The sequence below is a fragment of the Calidris pugnax genome, unplaced genomic scaffold, assembly GCF_001431845.1.
Source record: "Calidris pugnax isolate Ruff unplaced genomic scaffold, ASM143184v1 scaffold132, whole genome shotgun sequence".
NCBI classification, from domain to species: Eukaryota; Metazoa; Chordata; class Aves; order Charadriiformes; family Scolopacidae; genus Calidris; species Calidris pugnax.
Genome location: NW_015090910.1, coordinates 156,157 through 173,630, shown reverse-complemented (window position 1 = coordinate 173,630; position 17,474 = coordinate 156,157). Strand labels below are relative to the sequence as shown.

Genomic DNA, 17,474 nt, shown 5'->3' with positions numbered 1-17,474 from the left:
TGTTTATCTTCCCTTAGAATCAGTATCCGTGTGGAAAAACGTGCGTGGAGGAGGTTTGCATGGGTGTAGACTTGTTAGCAGGAGATACATCCACAAGTCCTCTAAACTATTTTGGACATGTCAACCTCCCTTCTTCCTGCGTTAGTGTAGAAGACAGGGGGAGGTCATCCTGCCCCTCTGCTCTGCCCTGGTGAGGCTGCACCTGGAGCACTGTGTCCAGTTTTGGATTCCCCAGTTCAAGAAGGACAGGGAACTGCTGGAGAGATTCCAGTGGAGGTTACAAAGATGAGCAAGGGACTGGAGCACCTCTCTGATGAGAAAGGCTGAGAGTCCTGGGGCTGTTTAGACTGGAGAAGAGAAGACTGAGAGGGGACCTCGTCAATACTTATCAATGTCTAAAGGGCAGGTGTCAGGAGGATGGGGCCAGGTTCTTCTCAGTTGTGCCCAGTGACAGGACAACAGGTAACGGGCACAAGCTGGAACACAGGAAATTCCATCTGAACATGAGGAGGAACTTCTTTGCTGTGAGGGTGGCAGAGCCTTGGAAGAGGCTGCCCAGGGAGGTGGTGGAGTCTCCTTCTCTGGAGACATTCCAAACCCACCTGGACACGTTCCTGTGGGACCTGCTCTGGGTGACCCTGCTCTGGCAGGGGGTTGGAGGAGATGATCTCCAGAGGTCCCTTCCAACTCCTACAACTCTGTGGTTCTGTGAACCATAGAATAGCTTGGGTTGGAAGGGACCTTTAAAGGTCCCCCACTTAGGGCTCCACTTGGGGATGGAGTCACCCCATCTGGCAGTGCAGATCAGCACAGGTCAGGAAATGGGTCTCCAGAAAAAGCCCTGGGGTCCTGGTGGACAAGAGGTTGAACATGAGTCAGTGATGCACCCTGGGATCCCCAGTACAAGAAAAACACTGAAAACCTGGAGTGAGTCCTGTAGAGGAGCACCAAATTTAGGTTAGGTATTAGGAAGAACTTCTTTGCTGTGAGGGTGGTGAGAGCCTGGCCCAGGTTGCCCAGAGAAGCTGTGGCTGCCCCATCCCTGGAGGGGTTCAAGGCCAGGCTGGATGGGGCTTGGAGCAACCTGGTCTGGTGGGAGGTGTCCCTGCCCAGGGCAGGGGGGTGGAAATGGCTGTTCTTTAACCCAACCCAAACTCAATTCTATGATTCTGTGATACTAGTCTCTTATTCCAAAACTGGGGGCTGTAGCCAGACCAGCAGAGCTCCCCGCCCTTTGCTGCCCCCAGACCGTGCATGGGGACCTTTGGGCTGGGGACAAACCATGGCAGTGGCCATCCTCACAGTTTCACAGTGAAGGAGATCAAGTTCCAGCATCTAGAATGCTTTAAGTAAATAAACACAGTTTCCAGAAATAGAAACATAAAATATAAACATGGAAAATAAAACCCCTTTTTGAAACAGAAAACTGAATATTCAGAACCAAACTAAAGAGTTCTTAACATTTGACTGATTTTCTGTGATAACACGTATCTCATTATTAATTCCTTATCGCTGGTGAAGATCCATTCATATTAAGATTTATAAAACACGATGACATGATGATTTATAAAACATGATGAAAAGAATTGCTCACTTTTTCCCTTATAGAAGACAGCATTTACTTTATATTCATTTTTAAGCAGGTTTCCTGGAAAAACAGGAAGCTGAGAATCTTTCCTGCGCCTTGCAAGTTCCCAGTGTCATTCCTGGGGGGTGGAATATAATCCAAAGCAACTGAAAATGCCCTGCCATCAGCCTGTCTCTGTTTAATCTATTAGCTACTCAGCTGTATATTGTATTATCTGACACACAGCACTAAGCAGCTTAGCTGTCCGAGATCATATTAAATATGTTGGGTTTAGCCTAATTCTGCAGTGCCCCACGAGGAGACACCCTGGTGTCCATCTGGAGCCCTTCTGAGCCAGTTTGGTTCTACACAGGGATGGGGACCCTCCTGCGTGGCTCATGGAGGAGAATATTCTTTCTTTTGGGGGAGAATATTCTTTTCCATCATCTGGTCCTTCCTTCCTTCTCTAAAAACCCTTTTTTCAGCTCCTGTTCCTGCACTTACGAAATGAAACATTCAAGCGAGCCCATGCCCTAGAAAACAAAAATATCCCTCTAGCAGATCATCCAGAAGTTTATAGGTTAGAATGGAACTGCCTTTAATGAGTTCTGCTGGAAAAAAACCACAGTTTAAAAAGAACTCCTACCCTGCATTTTCCATACTTTAAAAATACATCTTTTTACTATTTTGTTAATAGCTCACTGGAAGATTTACAACCACATCTACTCCCTCTATTTTCTCTTCAATTACTTGTAAAATTCATGTCACCTTGCAAAAAACCCCTGAATAATCAGGTTTCTCTTGAGTCTGCCAAAAGCCCCTGACACTAATACATGGTGCCTCTTTTTGACACCTCTCTGAGGTTGAAGGGATGAAGGCTCTGTCCTGACAGGTCCTCGCAGCCCCCTCTCCATCGTGGCTCCAACTGTTCCTGGCACGGATGCCTGGGCTCCTTTTGCTGTTTGGGGAGCTCCATCTGCAGCTCAGGGATCAATCACCAACTGAATTTTACCCAATATATCTGGATAGGTTTGATGGGGATGATGAATGTGATAGAATCATTGAACCATAGGTTGGAAGGGACCATTAAGATCATCTGCTCCAACCGTCAACCTAACTCTGATAAAAAACCATCACTCAACTATGTCACTAAGCACTGTGTCAACCCTCAGCAGTCACTGCCAAGAAAATAGCAACATTATTTAAAAAGAAAATATATCTGCTCAGGCTTCTTCTCCTTATAAACTCTAAAATGCCTATTTTAAAGTCCTTTTGGTGGGAAATTACATTGGCTGTTGGAGTGAAAGGTCCTATGACCTCAATCGAGATGGGTGCCAGCGCCGGGAAAACAGGATAGAGTGGTGCCATTTCCATGGGATTTAAAATTAACCTCATTGCCTGATTGGCTTACATTGCTAATCCGATATACCAGGGCTAAATATAGCCTTTGAAGACAATGTCTTTCCACGCAAATAATCACTGCAGGCTAAAAATGGGTAAAAATGGAAATGAAGAAAGAAAAATGTTAAATTAAATTCTAGACAAACTGTCATCTTGCTAGAATATTGATCTGAAACTGTGCATAGAGAAGACACCTGCAAGGGAGAGGGAAAAAATAAATAGAGAAATTAGTAGGTTTGAATAGCTATTTATAAAGGGAGAGTTTCTGATGCTGTCAGCAATTTCTGTCAAAGATCTACCTTCAGAGGCATCGCTGCTGACTTTCAGACATTTCATGTTTTATTACTGCATTTCCATCATTAACTATGAATGGTGTCCCTGGATGATCTGCAGGAGCTATGAATCATTCATTATAACTAAAACAATTTTTTTTTTTTTTCATTAAAATAAATACGAAAGAGTTTCCGAAAAAAATGCGGACAGCAAAACCTTTAGGAAAGAACTCAGAATTGCAGATCAATGCTACAGAAAAGCTGCAAGGTCAGAGAAGGAACCAGAGAGTAGAGACCTGAGATTAAGACTCTATGCAGGTCTTTTTTTTTTGTTTTCTCCTCTAGTCTCCTAAATTCCCAAAGAATGTAAATGTAAAATGTATTATGTAGGCAGGTGCGATTCTAGTTTAATAAGTCCATAGTAATATTTTGTAGATAAAAGAGCTGCTTCTGTGTGAAAACCAGCTCTGTAGCACTAAACCTGTTTGGGAACAGTCTTTTATTTCCCATATTAGTGCAAGACGTGATTTTCCATGTGACAGACCAAAAAGACTTGCTTCGCTGACAAAGGTTCCTATCATCTCTGCTGGAATTCAGTGAGCTCCAAACATAGGAGAAATATTATGACCCAGTTCACTTGGTCTTATTTATTTGTTAGTATAACTTGTACCAAGAAGTATAAATAGCCTGGGGAGGTTCACGGCGCTGGTTTTGATCAGCCTCACAAGAAATTTGCCCTGAATCCCGAGGGGGTTCATTCTTAATACATGAATTCCAGCCAAAGGGAGAAACTGCATCTTCAGCTGAGATCCTCATTAAATCCAAGTCCCGTAAATAATCAGAATCATTCGGTTCAACATCTAGATGAAGTGTTCGGATGAACAAGTGAGGCAACCCAGGCTTGGAAGTGACAGCAACATGGAGATAGCGTGAAGATACCACAAGTAAAGCCGAATCGTGGCAAGATGGAGATGTCTATGGGTATAAAAACCATGATTAGCAATTTTGAAGAAGACATACCTGCTGCTACACATCAGGTTGGCTGCACAACTCAGAAGCAACCCAGGCTTCTTGACCTGTAGGCCAGTATCTGGCCACTGGGTCATGCTATGGAAAGTTTGAGAGGTCCTCACCAGTCTTATAAACTCTAAAATGCCTATTTTAAAGTCCTTTTGGTGGGAAATTACATTGGCTGTTGGAGTGAAAGGTCCTATGACCTCAATCGAGATGGGTGCCAGCGCCGGGAAAACAGGATAGAGTGGTGCCATTTCCATGGGATTTAAAATTAACCTCATTGCCTGATTGGCTTACATTGCTAATCCGATATACCAGGGCTAAATATAGCCTTTGAAGACAATGTCTTTCCACGCAAATAATCACTGCAGGCTAAAAATGGGTAAAAATGGAAATGAAGAAAGAAAAATGTTAAATTAAATTCTAGACAAACTGTCATCTTGCTAGAATATTGATCTGAAACTGTGCATAGAGAAGACACCTGCAAGGGAGAGGGAAAAAATAAATAGAGAAATTAGTAGGTTTGAATAGCTATTTATAAAGGGAGAGTTTCTGATGCTGTCAGCAATTTCTGTCAAAGATCTACCTTCAGAGGCATCGCTGCTGACTTTCAGACATTTCATGTTTTATTACTGCATTTCCATCATTAACTATGAATGGTGTCCCTGGATGATCTGCAGGAGCTATGAATCATTCATTATAACTAAAACAATTTTTTTTTTTTTTCATTAAAATAAATACGAAAGAGTTTCCGAAAAAAATGCGGACAGCAAAACCTTTAGGAAAGAACTCAGAATTGCAGATCAATGCTACAGAAAAGCTGCAAGGTCAGAGAAGGAACCAGAGAGTAGAGACCTGAGATTAAGACTCTATGCAGGTCTTTTTTTTTTGTTTTCTCCTCTAGTCTCCTAAATTCCCAAAGAATGTAAATGTAAAATGTATTATGTAGGCAGGTGCGATTCTAGTTTAATAAGTCCATAGTAATATTTTGTAGATAAAAGAGCTGCTTCTGTGTGAAAACCAGCTCTGTAGCACTAAACCTGTTTGGGAACAGTCTTTTATTTCCCATATTAGTGCAAGACGTGATTTTCCATGTGACAGACCAAAAAGACTTGCTTCGCTGACAAAGGTTCCTATCATCTCTGCTGGAATTCAGTGAGCTCCAAACATAGGAGAAATATTATGACCCAGTTCACTTGGTCTTATTTATTTGTTAGTATAACTTGTACCAAGAAGTATAAATAGCCTGGGGAGGTTCACGGCGCTGGTTTTGATCAGCCTCACAAGAAATTTGCCCTGAATCCCGAGGGGGTTCATTCTTAATACATGAATTCCAGCCAAAGGGAGAAACTGCATCTTCAGCTGAGATCCTCATTAAATCCAAGTCCCGTAAATAATCAGAATCATTCGGTTCAACATCTAGATGAAGTGTTCGGATGAACAAGTGAGGCAACCCAGGCTTGGAAGTGACAGCAACATGGAGATAGCGTGAAGATACCACAAGTAAAGCCGAATCGTGGCAAGATGGAGATGTCTATGGGTATAAAAACCATGATTAGCAATTTTGAAGAAGACATACCTGCTGCTACACATCAGGTTGGCTGCACAACTCAGAAGCAACCCAGGCTTCTTGACCTGTAGGCCAGTATCTGGCCGCTGGGTCACGCTATGGAAAGTTTGAAAGGTCCTCACCAGTTGTATCCCAAAGGGAATTCTGCTCTTTGGGTTCACTTTGATTCACAGTTGTCGTCTCACAGCCTGAATCTGCAACCCAGCTTGCTGAGTGTCATTCATTCACACAGATGAATTTTGATGTTTATTTGAGTGAATTCTCTAGTCTGAGTGAGGTCTACTCAACAGGAATGAGGACCCCAGATACCGGCGTTAGTGACGAGGTGGGGAGCAGGCAATGGAATGGAAATGAAAAAGCTGAACTGGCTCTGGAGTAATATGAAACAATAGTCTTCCTTTCTGTGAAGCCTTCTGTGAGGTCTTTGCTGGACCCTTCCTCGTCTTTGATGATGTGAGGGATCTCAGGAGGAAACCCCTGACACTGGCTTCCACTGCAGCCTGCTCTGCAGCCCAAACTGGTCTGTGTTATGGCCTTTTGTCTAGGTTCCCTTAAGAAATGCTGCATCCAATTATGATACCAAAGTATGCATTGTGCTGGGTTTGATATTTGTCAGATTTCCCTAGACTGCAGTCATCAACATTAAAAAGTTAAAACTGAGTCAAAGTTATCTCCTGTTATTTCAAATAGAACTGTTTTTTAGTAGCAAAAAGTGTAGCAAATAGACTGGGCATCACAAGTATTTACCCGCTTAGGCTCTGAAATAGCTGTGATATCATATTTGTCCATTTGTGGCCAAAAGACAACTTTTTTATATATAAGTTAGGAGACAATTCATTAAAAAAAAAAAAAGTTTTTTCAAAAAATTGTAGCTTCTTTTTCAGGAACTATCCAGAAGCAGCCTATGCTGACCAATTCACGGCTAAAATAATAGGTTGTGATTGAGACAGGTAAAATAGGCTAGTTTGTGTGCATTGCTCTTGTAAACCTTAAGATTTCAGGTGTGTTTCTACTTGCTAAACAACCTCCTTAATCATTTTCTGTTCTAAATTTTAGTCCAATCTTTAGCATTTTTACATAGCATATTCTGCACTCGAATTAATCCCCAAAAGCATCAGAGAGCAAAAGGTTGGTGTTAGGTTTAGCAACACACTTGTTTGGCCGTACCTTCGCTAGTTATTTTATATCTGCTCTTCTGAAAGTAATTCCAGTTCAGTCCAGCTACATTTAGAAGGAAATCAATAGCAGCTTTGACACACGCTTCCCCTTGCCACGCCGTTAGTACAACAGCGGACTGGTCCCCTCTGGCTGCACGATATGGCTGTTGCTTTAGTGAAACACAGAGTGTGTATCCAGAAGCGATGAATTTTGATGAATCAAACAAATAATATTTCTTGCTGCAAGATTAATTTTGCTAACCTCTCATAACTTCCCATTGGGCTTATCGTGTCTGTTTTCCAGATTTCCGATGAAGACCAGTTGTCCGCCTTTCACCATCCTTTTCCCAGTTAATTAAAAAACAAACAAAAAAATGGGGTTGAATTAGTTTTTTGTTCTTACCATCCAAGTCATGCTCTGAATAGTCTGGAAGCTGTTCTGAGCTGTGCCTTCACTGACAAAAGTAATACATACTCATTGTGTCAACCGGCACTTCTCCCAGTGGGAAAACATGGACACAAAGAATGGCATTTTTGCTGCAGAGAAGAGCTGGGAAGGTCAGATGTGACCAGGGGTAACACTGCTTTCTGGAGCTAACTTTTGGGAAGTGCTAAAAATGCCACTTAGCGTTTTCACCACTTTATGTTTTAGAGCTGAACAACAGTAAGACATTAATTAGTCCTCTAAGGAAAACATTCTTCCCAACCGCTACCTCCCCGGTACCTTTATGGCAGCAGACAGTAAATCTCAGATAGCTTTGGGATGGAGAGAGCTGCACTGAAGATCTGATCTGGGAAAACATGGCACAAAAAAATCTGAAAGGAGTAAATAAATGTTAGCAAATCTTGCAGGGTTACTTTACCAAAGAATTGTATCTGCTTTGACAGGCAGATCCATGGTTAGCACCAGGGAGCCGGGTTGAGGCTAATAAGATGATGCATGAAAGGGCAATGAATTGTCTACCTCTCACTTGAGAAGTTGTGTGGTTTCTCGTTTACTCAGCTGCTGTTTGGCCTGGCTTATGTTGCTCCTGCATCCTCCTTTGCTCAGCACATTAGTTGCAGAGGTTGTATCTACGCTGACCTGATGGTTTCCATCCAGTGTCCTCCTGCTCTGAATCCTTGTCTCTTCCAGGTGTGTCCAAGCAGCAGAATGTTCTCTCTGTTCACACCAGCTCATGAAACTGCAGTCAGGTCCCTCGTAGGGTGATACAACCCATCTGCAGCACATCCCCAGTCACCGCTGCCATGTTTGCCTTTTCCACCTCTCCCACTTGCTGGAGCCCCTTCTCCAGTTCGAGGTTTGAGGTTCCTAAAGGTCACCTCAAACCTGTGCCCGAGTACAGCTTTGTGTTCCCACAATGTCAATGTGGCCTCCATGTGTGGGCTTGAACCCACGTGTGAAATGCAGTACACACATAATCTTTATCCTCAAATTTATGTCAGCTTTCCAAGTCTGAGATTTTTTTTCCCACTCTCTGTTCTGTGAAACATCTAAAAAACTCCCAAGTGCTATAAAAATAATAACTATTCTTAGTTTATTTGGTACATACAGTTTAGGAATGTTGCCAGTATTCATGTACTCAGCTGCTTCTTATTCTCCACAAGATTACACTCTCCTTGTCCCCGTATTCCTAAATATTATTGCTGACCCACTTCTCCTGCGTCCTGAAGAAATGAAGCTTTTAAAGTGCCTCCTCAGAGTGGAACCGGACAGACATGGAAAACCAGCTGGAAAACGGCCAGAATGAAGGTGGTGGTAGATTGCTTTTCCAAAGGCTTGGCAGAAGATCCCTCAGGAAAGGTCTGGCAGGACTGTAATGCTCTGTGTCTGCTCCCTGGGTGCACTTTGCATCTCCAGCACTCGCTAATTTACATTTCAGTGGGAACTGCAGATGGGGAAATGAGATTTGTGGGGGCTTTCAACCCTCGTCCCTCTGCAGTAATGGAGATTACTAAATGTCGTTCAAATTAGCAGAAATAAGGATGAAGACATGAGTGCAAAATGAACTCTGACACGTCTCACACCACATAGCTGGAAGTTTAAGGCATGATGTATGATTTTATACAGAGTATCACCTCCAGGTTCAGTTATTGCAAGTCAGATGACTGAGATAAACGAGATAATGAATTTCACAGGAAAATGTTTTTCTTTTCAAAGGTCCCTTGTATTAGGAGTTCATGGAGGGAATCAAAGCAGCCACAGATACTTGCTTCATGTCCTACTTCAACTCAGGGGCAGCAGATCGTGACTTCCACTGAAAGGCAGCAGCTGAGAAGAACGGACTCCTATATAGGTTTGGAATTATCTAGATATATTTAGATTTAAATGGCATGAAGGAAGGTTTACTCAGCTCACTGTGGGGTTTTTTTGTGCTATCAGGATTAAAAATCACAGAATCACAGAATGGTTTGGGTTGGAAGGGATTTTAAAGATCATCGAGTTCCAACCCCCTGCCCTGGGCAGGGACACCTCCCACCAGACCAGGTTGCTCAAGACATGGTCGAAAAATAATTCTGAAATGAAGACCAGCTGTACCTTTCCACTTTCCTCAATATCCCACACATTTGTGAATGCGAGAATCAAAACTGTTCTCAAAATTGTTCCAGCTCTGTCTCTTCCCGAGAGCCTGCTTTGACACCTGCACTTTGTAGGAGCTTCAGAGTAATTCAAGTCAAAAGAGTAAAAGCTTTTGTCTTGGGACAGTGTTTAATTCTGTTGATGTTATCTCTAAAATTCTGACAGTGGGGAAAGCTGTGAAATGCTCTGAATGTAAACCTCTGGCTGGGGAAAAACCCAGAGTCCTGGGTGAAATGGAGTTTGTTATTGGGACACTCTGGTGTGACTTACACAACCTCCAAAGCCATTTTTGCAAGGGATAGAGTGACCTTGGCTAGGAGCTGTGTGTGTTGAGGAGGAGCCACAACAGTATGTGCAACCCACGCCTGCTGGCGTTAGTGCACAGCGGAGAGAGTGTACCCTGGAGGCTCCTTCCCTGATTAAACCGATACCTTAAAAATCCAGTGGCTTCTAGATTGTGTGTGGAGGATCAGGCTCCAAACAGCATTATCTCATAGGCTTTCAAGCTGTGTCAGAGAAGATATTTCCAGACCGCTCCAAACAGCATTATCTCATAGGCTTTCAAACTGTGTCTGGAGAAGATATTTCCAGACCATCAGCCGCCGCGCTGAGTGCCATCACTCAACAAATGGAAAAATCCTGTACTTACACCACAGTACTCTGCCCGCTTTCTGTGTTTTACAGCCTTTAAGGTATCTATTTTCTCTTGGGATCTGCAGCACGAGATCAGCTGATGATATCCCATAGCTCTCTTGCAGCTGGAGTGCTCTGTTTTCTCTACTATTTATCATCTCCTTTTGCTGCTCCCTGGCATGCCAGCCACATGTCTACCAAGGAACATTGCTCAGGACTGTCAGAGCTTTTAATGACACTTTAAACCCATTAATTTTCAACATGCTTTGCTATTTAGAATTTTTTTAAAGTCCTAAATACCCCAAGTGTGTGGATTGTTCCAGAGTCTGTGTGAACTCACCACGTCTTGGCAACCTTTCAGAGAACCCAGAGAAATAACGGGTGGGTCCCAACAACCCATAGACCAGAAAACATCTAATACACCTCAGTCAGACTGCTCCTTCCAGGTGAGAGATGAAGCCATTTTTATCCACTTTTTCAGTTCTGAATATAAGGTTCCATTTCTCTAGGATTTCCCCCCTGTGCCTGTTGCATATTGCTGTACAAATAATCTTTTATCATAATTAGAACCTTCTTTGTCTGAGGCTGCACTTTCATACTTCTGGTTTCACATATTCACAAGCCTTGGTTTTGTGTGTTCTTTGTTCCCTTAGCAGCAGCAGCAAAGTTCTCTTTAATCTTCCATGAAGATCTGGCACAACAATGAATCATTCTTACCGTGAAATCTTTAGAAACTACCCTCTGCCCCCCATAAATTTACATCTCTAACTCCAGTCTCCACCTCCTGTAAACATAGAAAATGGCCCATAAATCATTTTAACAATGTTTTTAATTTATCACAGTTCTTCTACTCAACTAAATATTTGGTCTTCAAGCCTCTAGAACTGTACAATAGAAATGGACTAGAAGGTGCAGCCTCATTTACTGGCAGTGGCTGCAGGATGGAGGGTGGTGGCCAGTTTCAACCTGTGCAAACACCTGAAAGCACAGAATTTCACGTGGTTTTACCCTCCACAGAGTTTTGGAGTACTTGTCTGCTGAGGGAGCTGCACAAAGTCAGAGGCTGCTCCACAAGCTTTGAAATCTTCAACTTCTCAGTGCAGTGTTTCTTTTTCCTAACTTTCTGGGTTACTTCCATGATGGAACTAGCTCTTTTGTGTGCATGGAAATACCAACAAAAGAGAGAAATGAACAAGCTGTCTGGATTCTCAGTGCTTAGGCTACATCAGTGTTGCTGTGGAGAAGTTTGAGATGCAAGATTTTTAGCCCAAAATATTATAAATTTACTTATAAAAATTGAGAATTACAAGAAAACTCATTGAAATACAGCTTGGGATTGTTCAAAATCTGTTCCAAAGTGTGTTTGAAAGGACACTTTAATGAAAGGTCCTGCATTCACGGTCAAGTAGTAGAAGGCAGGCAGGAAGCCCCCTGCTCTGTCTTCGTTGGTGTCTCTAAATCTATATGGAATAAGGGTGCAGAAGCATTGGCTAGAAGCTGTGTCCAGCGTGATGGGTGGAAGATCTCCATGAGCTCTGGCACTTCAGCCTTTCCTATCTTTTTTTTTTTTCCTCTTTTGCTTTATTTAAGAAATATATTAGAAGGCAGGAGTTACAAATGTTGTAATTTAATACTAGATATTAATGATGTGAGAGAATCAAATACAGTCAGCTGCAGTGAGTTGCCCTGATTCCATTTATTTAATATAATAACAGTAAGGTCAAACTAGAACATTAAAACCAGTATTTTGTAGTAGGGAGTAAATAGAAAAGTAGTTGGTAGTAAAAATCTTCTCCTTTTTAAGGAATTTTAGAGAGAGGCAGGAAAACATGTTGTCAGAAATAATCCTGCACTGTGAAGGAAATTCGCTGTGTAAGGTAATGGGGATTTTCCAGGAAAATCCCTATAATGACTCAGCTGTCACAGCGTTTTAACAAGTTGCTCGGAGTTACCTCACAAGCCAACGTGGAAAAAAAAAAAAGTTGTTTGCCTCCTTTGTTCTTTTTGCTGGTTGTTCAGCAGCGATTAACCAGTAACCACACTTTGGTCACTGGTTTGTGGTTCCCAAGGCAGACAGGAGCACTGAAGCCAGAAAAGCTTAACCTTTGTACCCAAGTTTACTCCAATGAAGTTGACCCTGTTTTCAGCAAGCGCCCTCCTGAAAGCAAAGTAATGCCTGCTTATAAATCTGTGCCAGACCTGAATTCCCAATGTTAAAGGCTTGGACTTTATATGGCTGATACCGAGCTCTGGTCCAGAGGAGAGGGAAGTCAGTGGAAAGCCTCCCGGTGACTTCTACGAGACACAAATCAAGCTCAGAATGAGCACTGAGCCTCCTGATTGTTTTTTTATGGCTCTTGTCCACGCAACCTGCAGAATTTCAAAATGAATGATGAATATTTGAGGGGTAATGGTTTTGAACCGAAGGAAGGGAGATTGAGATGAGATGTGGAGAAGAAATTCTTTGCTGTGAGGGTGGTGAGAGCCTGGCCCAGGTTGCCCAGAGAAGCTGTGGGTTTTAAATTATGTGTTAAACCGTGTTTGTCTAATAATAAAATAATGTGACTCAACACAAGACATCTGAGCAGTGTTGTGTGTGCCAAAGAGAACGATGGAAAAATAAGAGTCTTTTATCCTTGCTGCAGTCCCTAAAGGGGCTCCGGGGGAGATGGGGAAGGACTCTTGATCAGGGAGGGGAATCATAGGATGAGGGGGAAGGGTTTGACACTGAAAGAGGGGAGATTGAGATGAGATCTGTGGAAGAACTTGTTTGGTGTGAGGGTGGTGAGAGCCTGGCCCAGGTTGCCCAGAGAAGCTGTGGCTGCCCCATCCCTGGAGGGGTTCAAGGCCAGGCTGGATGGGGCTTGGAGCAACCTGGTGTGGTGGGAGGTGTCCCTGCCCAGGGCAGGGGGTGGCACTGGATGATCTTTAAGGTCCCGTCCAACCCGAACCATCCTGTGACATTCTACGAAGGCGGCACTGGTGGCCCCGCTGGAGCAGGCCGGGGAGCGGGCTGCCATGTCCCCCCCCTCTGCGGCCCCTCCATCCCGGTAGAACTACAGCCCCCGTCGGCCCCTGCGCGCCGCCCCCACCTTTCCCGCCTCTCGCCGGTCCCGCCCGCCTCCTGTCAGCCCGCCGCCGGACCCGGCTCGCCACAGAGGGGCTACCGCTGCGGGCAAGCGGGGTGCTGCGGGTCGGCGGCCAGCCTCGGGGGTGGCTCTGGCGTGGGTGGCCTCCGTCCTCCCGTCCAAGTGTTGTGAGGGGAGCGGGGTCCCCGCCGCTTCTCGTTGCCCGGTCCCGTCGCCGCGGCGGCTCATGAGGTGAAAGATGGTGATCCGCGTCTTCGTCGCCTCCTCCTCGGGCTCGGTGGCGGTGAGTCGGGGCTGAGCGGCGGGGAGAAGGGGAATAGAAGCCAAAGGGGTCGCCGCGACCGGGGCTGAGCCCCCGGGACCGGCGAAGAACCGGGGGAATGGGGCAAACTGCCCGGCGGTGTCGGTCGCCATCCCCGCGGTTGCCCTCAGGAACTCGCCACAGCTCGCCCCGCACGGGCACGGCCCCGAGGGTGCTGCCAAACGCGGCTCCCTTTACCCTCCGCAAAAAGGCTGCTAAAGAGTAACTTGTTCCTTAATTGCCTTTAGCAATCACACACACACATCTCCCCCCCCTCCCCGCCCCCTGAAATTTGTGGGCGACAACTATTGTGTGTGTTTAAAGGGGCTTAAAGGTGATTAAAGGGGGAGAAAACTCGGCGCCTGGGTGCGGGGGGAGGCCGAGCCGGGTCAGGTGCGGTGCCAAGTGCTAGGGGTTTAACAAAAAACCAAACAAATAACTAAAAGAAGAGCCCCCAGAGACAAAGTTGAGGCCGGCGGCACCTCCCTGCGATAACCGGTAACTCGGGAGGAGGTGCAGCTCCTTTCAAAGGGGGTTTTGAAAGGCGTCCCTCTGCTTAATTGAAGCTCTTATAGCTTTCTCCTGTTGAATTAATTATGCATGTGACCTGTGAATTTCTGTGTTTTCACAGAAAGTGGCAGCTCTGGTTTCCGTTAAGGCAGTTGAGCGTTCTACTGAATTTGCTCTTTAATGAGAAACGTCAGAAGGATTTAGATATAATCGCTATTCTTCATGCTCCAGCAGTGAAGGCAGCAGCATTTTGGGGTTGCGGAAGGAGGTAGCGCTGTATTTTCCCGACTGAGGGTTTACTGTGTGTTCCCTTCCTTCAGCCTTTTACTGGGCGATACTTGTTTTCAGTTCAGTGGCACGGTGACAGGTATGTGTTCTGATATGTTTTGGCATGAAGCCTTCAAAATGCTTAGTGGCTGCATTACAGCTAATAAGAACTAATTATCCGTTTCAGCAGCCAACTGAGTGAAGGCAGAGCATCTTCAGAACTCTGTAATCCATGTTCATCAAGCATCCGTGATAGAAACATCTCCTTCCCGGCGTGGGCAGTTGGTTCCTGCTGTGGTAGCTCAGCATTGTGAGGTTTAGTTTCTGTTTCATGCCTCACAGCCTGAACAATAACGCAGAGTTTTACAGTTTATTTTTGTTGAAGGCAGGGAAAAAGGGCCACCACGTAATTAGCTCCCCCGTTATCTCCTGTTCTGACCAGTCTGCAAATAGGTTATTGATGGGAGGTTTTGATTTTGCCCTCTCCTTCCCCTATCTCTGCCTGCAAGGTACATGTCCCATTAGCAGTAGCAATATAACCCTCTTTACTGTTTATTAACCCAAATCTGAGTTAGACAAGCAATTCAGCTTGCACATCAGTTCATTTGCTGACTTTTTTCTGGGTTGGACAAGAAAAAGATGACATAAAATACGAATAGCAGTTTGAATACTGGTGATGGTCAACTTCGCATAGACAGCAGTATATCTGAGTACAACCAAACAGCGAAGAGCAGATAATTTAGTGATTGAAAATACTGTTACACAGGGCCTGAGCCCTGCCATCTCTTTTCTGTCAGTTTTTCTTCATCTGTGTTATCGCAGGAACCTTCATTGTGGGCTGGGTTCCTGCTGTGCTCAGTGTCACATCACCCAGGCTTTTTTTCTGTGAGCTTTGCAGGGGGCAAAGCGATCCCAGCTAAGTGATGGAGAAAACGACAAAGAAAAATCTGTTACCAGCTGGTTATGTGGGAATCCCCATCTGGAGAAAAGGGTAGTTACTGTATTGCAGGTCTCTGAACAGGGAAGTTCTAAACTTATTTTCTTCCTCCTGGAACTAAACGTTAGTGAAAGGAAACAAAAAAGTGTTTGAGTCGTGTAATTCCTTGTCGTCTCCTCCAGACTTCAGCACAACTATGTCTGCTGCTTTTTGGTGTCCTGTGCAATTAATGAGACTGGATGATTTCCCTCTCTAGAGGAATTAGTACCTCTTAGAGATCCTGCTCTGTCTCCTGATAAAAACAGAATCCGTAGTTTAATTTCCCCCCCTAGGTCAGCTTGAGTCAAATCCTAGGGTAGCTGCTTGCTGTGGCTGAGATTACTGTCTGTCCTGCTGTCATTGACCAAAAACTTACATATGTAATATTTGCTGATAAACTAAAAGATAAAAACTAGAGTTATTTTGTTAAATTACTCTTTAAGATGAAAACTCCATCTAGTCTCTAGAGTAAGCTTTTGGTTCTGTTTGTTACCTCGCCGGCAGCGTGCTGTTAAAGCAGGGGCACTTCTCAGTCCTATTTCTTCTTTGTGCCTGGAATAAAACTGGTTTGAGTTTGCAGAGAGGGAGGGGTGAAGGCAGTGATTTGTTTAAATAAAAACAATATGCAGCAGTTTCCTTATGTTAACTGGTGGAAGAGATGATATTGCCAGGCAAATATAATGAGCTAATCTCTTTGTGCACGGCTCCTCTTGAAATCTTCAGAATACCCAGGCCAAATGATAGGCATTTGGCTGAAACACCCCTGAGAAATTATATTCTGGTTGTGTAGTCAGCAGATGCTCGAGTTTGCATAACTTTCCTGGAAACTTCTAAAATGTTTATTGATCCTGGTACTCGGTGTAATCTATTTTGTGCTAACGAGGATAAAAATATGTAATAGCCGTACACGATTCTGAGAGTTCAGCACATAAAATATTTTAGGGGTAATTCTGGAGAATGAGAAAGGGAAATAATTGGAGTGGATGAGATGGAGCCAAGAACAATGTGAACTTTGGTCTTGGACTTCTCCCTGCAGCATCTGCCTCACTCTGAAGTTCTGAGACCTCTGAGAGCTTGATGGTAGTAACTTTTTTGCTGTTTTTTTAAATAGAACTTATGAGTATAAATGCCTTAAAAGAGCTCAGATGTCCCAAAACACAGTTGTTGCTTGAGTGGAAAACATTCACCTTCAGTGTTCATGGAAGCTGGAGGGTGGGTTTACCCTGCAGGGATGCTGCAGGCAAGTTCCTGGGACCTTCTTGAGGGAAGGGAGGAGAGAGGCATTGTGTGTATGGGGACATTTCTGAATAACCTTGTGTTGTTTTAAGCGTGCCTTAGGCAGATCCCATTGTGTCACAATGCCTGAATAGGCAGGCAGGCGTGTTTCTACAAGCCTTACTGCCTCCTACTTTTTTCTGACCTGAATTTCCACTTGTTGGTAAGCTGTGTCTCGAATTCCCAGCCCTTCTGTGTGGGACTGGGGAGGCAGGCTTTGCTGCTCCTCCCTGATAAGGACAATCCATGGTCTTTTGTGCTTAGGAGAAAGGCTACTTTAAAATTAGCATTTACTTTTCTCCCTCTGCAGCGGTTTGCTGTTTTCGGCAAATAGGTAATGCCCTCATTTTTCATCAAATCATTCCAAGGTGACTGTAATTTAATCTGTTTCACGTTTTCCAGTCTATCAATAAAAATTTACACCGGTGCTACTGTACTGTGTATTGAGGCAGTTAAATGGTTTTCAGTGTTTTAAAGCAGCTCTACCTTTGATGGGAAGCTAAGTAGCTCTACCCCTGGAATTCCTCCAGTTATCTGGGAGTGCCACACCAGAGGAGACTTCAGTCAGAGGACTGAAGCTCAGGTGAGGGGGATGTCACTGAAGAGCTTTCAAATAATAGAGAAATTTCAAACCACTCTCTCATTTGTACTTTCTCTGTGCTAATCATTTATTGCCTTGGAGCTTTGTCTGTTAAGCTGAATGATAGGGAAATTACTGAAATAATGGAACAGCAGGTTGCCTTGGAGCTTTGTCTGTTAAGCTGAATTATAGGGAAATTACTGAAATAATGGAATGTCCTCTGACCAGTGAGAGATGCAAAACACTTCCATATCTCATGAATATACAAAAATTTCAAGGGG

At 44.1% G+C, this 17,474-nt stretch overlaps 1 protein-coding gene across 1 annotated transcript in view; it reads left to right on the top strand.

The window, feature by feature from the left end:
- Window positions 1-13,305: 13,305 nt before the first annotated feature.
- Window positions 13,306-17,474, top strand: part of SH3BGRL2 (SH3 domain binding glutamate-rich protein like 2) — a 33,357-nt gene continuing 29,188 nt past the window's right edge. Inside the window, exon 1 of the mRNA XM_014949353.1 lies at window positions 13,306-13,567. Within this exon, the coding sequence (XP_014804839.1) occupies window positions 13,523-13,567 (45 nt within the window). The 5' untranslated portion in view covers window positions 13,306-13,522. The remainder of the gene's footprint in view (window positions 13,568-17,474) is intronic.